Source organism: Silurus aristotelis, assembly GCF_946808225.1.
Source record: "Silurus aristotelis genome assembly, chromosome: 7".
NCBI classification, from domain to species: Eukaryota; Metazoa; Chordata; class Actinopteri; order Siluriformes; family Siluridae; genus Silurus; species Silurus aristotelis.
The window spans coordinates 19,086,534-19,091,414 of record NC_139580.1 but is presented as its reverse complement, the minus strand read 5'-3'; the positions used below and the strand labels follow the sequence as shown (position 1 = coordinate 19,091,414).

Genomic DNA, 4,881 nt, shown 5'->3' with positions numbered 1-4,881 from the left:
CCATCCAGTGATGTGTGAAGTTGGATAAATATAAAGAAGAGTGTTGAAGAGTGATAAGTCGGTACTAGACATGTAGTGCAGCTGCTAATTACAGCCAAACAGATACGAGTCACAGATCCCACTGTTCTCACAATATGCAAGTCAAATCAATCTACTCCCTTGAACTTAACGTCAAGTAGGAACGGCTACAAGGCCATTCGATACGCACATTCTACTTTATGTCCCTCCATCTATTCCTATTAACAAATTAGACAGTAACCTATCCACATTATTATTTCAAACATATCCATCTTAGACTATAGTATTGATAGATTTGAATAATATGCTGTTAGTATGTAATAAAATATGTTTAGACCTTCTGATTTTCAAACAAAAAAAAAAAAAAAAAAGTAGAGACAGTTTTTGCAAGGAATGTTGATTATGTGAAAAGAAGGCAATAGTTTTTAAAATCTAGCATGAAAGGATTTCATTTTCTATAGTGTTATTGCATAAAATATTTTCTATTCACACAAGCAAATACTGTCATATGAGTATACAAATTTCAATTTAAGCTACTTCTTGTTCAATGGAAAGGCCACTGAAAACACTCTTCTTAGTTAAATGAAGAGGCGATGACAGCTGCACATGGCAGTCTGTTTGCATTTGGTTTACTTGTTTCATTCTCTTGTGGATAGATTGATAGATCTCACTCCCTGCTGTAATAAAACCACTGACCCTTGATTTGTTTTTTCATCACAAGTTTAACGAGCCGTAGCCTTGTTGGCGTTTCCAGTCCTCTTTCCTACTGAGCATTGTGATTCAGTAAAGGGCCTTTAATTATAATTAGGCATGTAGTGGGAGGGGATTTCATTACTAAAAATTGCCATGGTCATCAGTTCACATGCTGTCAGATAACATATAATAAATTATAAATATTATCATAAACACTGTGGTAGATAAACATACTTTCTTTATGACCCATGACACAAAAGGTTAATATGAATCAGAACAATTGTACACAAACCTACATGAGCTATGACTAGCCATCCAGCAATTACAGTGTTCTTTAATAAGGGAAATTAGAATGAAAATTTCTCAGCCCATGGATATGACGGCTTTCAAAAGATTGCCAATAAAGTCTAAATAAACAATTATGATTGCCAAAAAGTCCCGTATTTATTCCTGCTGCAAGAACAACAGCATATCAGCATTTTCCAAGTGTATGCATGCTAAATCAATGTTTTCTCTGCCCTTATGCTGCTGTCTCTCCAACATACCAGTGCTGACAATACACGTTTCCATGGTTTCCAGGGCAAGAAAGGCACAAAAAAGGAAGAAAAAAAATTCCATCTGCAAGAGTCAGAGATACAACAAAGAAGGACAAATCAGGCATTATAAAAACAAAGATTATTTTAACCACTGAATATTCAACAATATTGTTATTTACCTTGCTGTTCATGAAATATTACAGCTAATTCAGGGATCCACATCATGAATATAGTTTTATCAGCATTAGAGTCACTCACCTGTCCAAGTCCCTCTCTAATAAACTGTAATTATCTTTAATCACAGTCACTGACCAAATATTCAGGAAGCTAATTCAAGTGAAGAACTATTTAATATTGAAATGTCATAAAGACTGGCTATTCCCCACTATTGTTCATATTAACAGCAAGCTGATTTGATTGTGGATGTCTTGACAGGATTGAGTGACCACACAAATGATGAGTTACCCAATACAACCTGCTCACTCTCTCTCCCATCCTAATCTGCCAAGCAGAGGCAATCTAACTAGATCACTGGTCAGTGTATCCTCGAGGGACCAATTTGTGAAGTGTGCACATTCACTATTCAGGCTTTACTTTCCATTAAAGATGGTCTCAGATGTCTAATGCCAACGGTTGCCAAGACAACAGGTGATGCTGCCATCTGTCACAGCGCTTAATCTTAATTAAGAAATGCTGAAGGAGTCGGAGGAATCAGAGGACTCTGATTCAAGAGAAATAAGATGTGTTTAAAATTTTATTAGATGCATCAGTGTTGAGGGTTTTCAACAACACATTCAACCTGAGTAATACTTCGCATTAAATTCAGCATAGCCTCTGGTAAAAACAAAAAACCAATTATGTAAATAAAAACAATATTTTATTACATTTTACTGTAGAAATGAAATTACAATACGTGCTGTTCTGACAGAAAATAAATGTGGTACTTGTACAGTTGTGTATTCTGCAGATCTGTTGAAGAGCACTGTCTCCCCCTGTCTGCTATCCAAACACACCACTGACTTCATCTTGGTTTGGTGCAACTCAAGAGAGGGACACACAGCTTCACTTAAGCTGTCCAAGCAGGTCTGTCCACACACTCAGTCCCTCGACCTCAAAGTCCCCATCAGCCTGTTTAAGAGCAATCAAATATTCTTCAATCTCGTCTTTTAAAGATGAACCTGAACTCCATAAGGACTTCAAGCGTTCCGTGAGTCTAGAAAATGACACTGCTATCTCACATGGCTGTATCCATAATCCACTGTTAAAATCATACTCCAAGGAGGAAGCTGACTTTTTCAAACTGTCCCAATAAGCAAACTTAAATCTTGTCCAGTTCTGAGAAAGTTTGGTGCATAATTCAGGAGATAAAGCCTGACACATTCTGTGCAATAAACCATCATGTCCTTCTAACCAGGTGAGCAGAAATCCTTGGGCCGCAGTGTCTTCACTGGTTGTGTCTTTTGTCAGTAGGGCAGCTGCTAGAAGTAAAAAAAAGCTATTCTGTCCTTCTGTACAGTCCTCCAGCAAACAATCCAGCAATTTTGTAGCATACTCCTGGTTGCCTGCCCTGCTCTGTATGGCCTGGATGCGCTGTAGGAGCATCGTGCAGTGAACCTGTGTGCCAACAGAGAAGCCAGAATCCGTCCGGTTCAGTGGAAAGTCGGCCAAAAGTGCACATGCTGACCTGCACGCGCTGAGACTACCGAGGTCAGCAGTGAGATCACCAGCAGCCTCCTCAGCCAGGCCAAACCGGTCCAAAATGCATTTAATAACGTTGTGTGGTGTCGCGGGGTTTTTCAGAAGACCATCAAGCAGCCTGTGGCGGCACTGCGCCAGATCGAACAGAGTCACGCTGCGGTACCCGGTAAAGGTGAGCTCCAGCAGCTGGTTCGTGTCGCGCAGGCGCCCTTCTAAAGCCTCGCGGACAGACGGGTTTGCGTGGAACCGAGAGTGAAGATGCTCACAGTACTGAGCCCATTGAAACGCCCTGTCTACTGTCTCACCGTCCCACTCGGCCACACAGTCCGTCTGTGAAACCGCTAGAAGCTCCACGGTGCTCTCCAAGTTCTCCAGAACAGCCTCCATGCGGCGCACTCAAACAGCTCAACCCGCACCGCACCGCCTTTTCATACATCCAACATACCCTGAGCTCCGTGAAACCGCGAGAACACGTGCACCCACAAAAAAAGAAACAAAGACTCAAACTGAACCAAAACACTTGAGAGAGAAAAAAAAAACAGAGCGGCGTTAACAGCGCGCGAGACTCCCGCCAGCGCACACAGTGACGCTGTGTGACGTCAGTGTGGCGCTTCCGACAAACAACCAAGACACCGGTGTGTTTATCAAAATAAAAGATATATATATATTGAAAGCTATTGAAAGGTTCTCTCATGTGAACTAATACATTTGAAGTCAAAATTATTTTAATATCTGGTCCCTGCATTTTACATCTCGTTCTCAACATCTGCTCAGTTTATAACTATATAAACGATTTATTTATTTATTTATTTATTTATTTATTTATTTATTTATTTATTTATTTATTTATTTATTATTTGGGACATACATGATGCAGATGAGGATGGGTTCCTTTTTGAGACTGGTTCCTTTTAAGGCTGTCGCCACTGGCTCACTCAATAGGGATGAACTTATAGGCACTAAACTTGTAAATTCAAACTTCATAACCAGTGCTCGAATTGGGGGGGGGGGGGGGGGTAAATCATGGACTCCCATAAGGAATTAGGGACACCCCCCCCCCATGACAAGTAAAAAATTGACTAAGGGGTCTCTAAAGTTATTTTAATAAAACATATATATGAATTACACAACAACTGTGGAACCCCCATAAGACGTGACTCAAGTCGAGCACTGGTAATAACCCTTTTATTTCTGTAAAGCTGCTTTGAGACAATGGCCATTATTAGAAGTGCTATACAAATCAATCTAAATTGAAATTGACTGGAGTTATATACGTGTCTAATCAGGCGATGCAAAAATCTAAACTAACAGACACACAGCTGTTAAGTGCAGACCCAGACAGAGAGAGAGGTAGTGCAAATATACACACACTGTGCACTGTGTCTGTGTAGTCTGTGAGATCAGATCTCCTGTTCAACTGCTGCTCTTCTCATTACACTCACTGACTCGATTCTTTCGAGACTACACGTGTTATATGAATGAATGAGATTGCAGTTTTGATTTATTACTGTTATAATTAACTTACAAACCATTTTTTTTTATATCAATACACTTTGTAGGCTGATTACAATACAGGATGTCATCCATATTACCCTATAAGTTTATTTACGGGGGTGGAAAAGTTGGAAAACGCCCAGGGCCACTAAATAATACATTATATACATAATACACAATGTACATATATATATATATATATATGTATATATATATATATATATATATATATATATATATATATATATATATATATATATATATATATATATATATATATATATATATATATACTATCTACGAAACAGAGTTTAGGAGTCATTTACAGATCATTTAATAGGCTACGTGTCCTAACTAAGACATATTAAACCTGATTCAAGTAGATACATGGACATGGACTGCTGAACCATTCCAGTCTTCACGCCGGGGAGTCGATTCTTCT

General features: G+C 39.0%; 1 protein-coding gene across 1 annotated transcript; it reads right to left on the bottom strand.

The window, feature by feature from the left end:
- Nucleotides 1-2,102: 2,102 nt before the first annotated feature.
- Nucleotides 2,103-3,554, bottom strand: fancf (FA complementation group F). Its single transcript, XM_083547310.1, has one exon. The coding sequence runs from the start codon at nt 3,330-3,332 to the stop codon at nt 2,310-2,312; it is 1,023 nt and encodes a 340-aa protein (XP_083403436.1). The 5' UTR covers nt 3,333-3,554; the 3' UTR covers nt 2,103-2,309.
- Nucleotides 3,555-4,881: the final 1,327 nt, after the last annotated feature.

Excerpts from the sequence above, each read along its gene's own strand:
- fancf (XM_083547310.1), bottom strand. The coding sequence starts at position 3,332 with ATGGAGGCTGTTCTGGAGAACTTGGAGAGCACCGTGGAGCTTCTAGCG.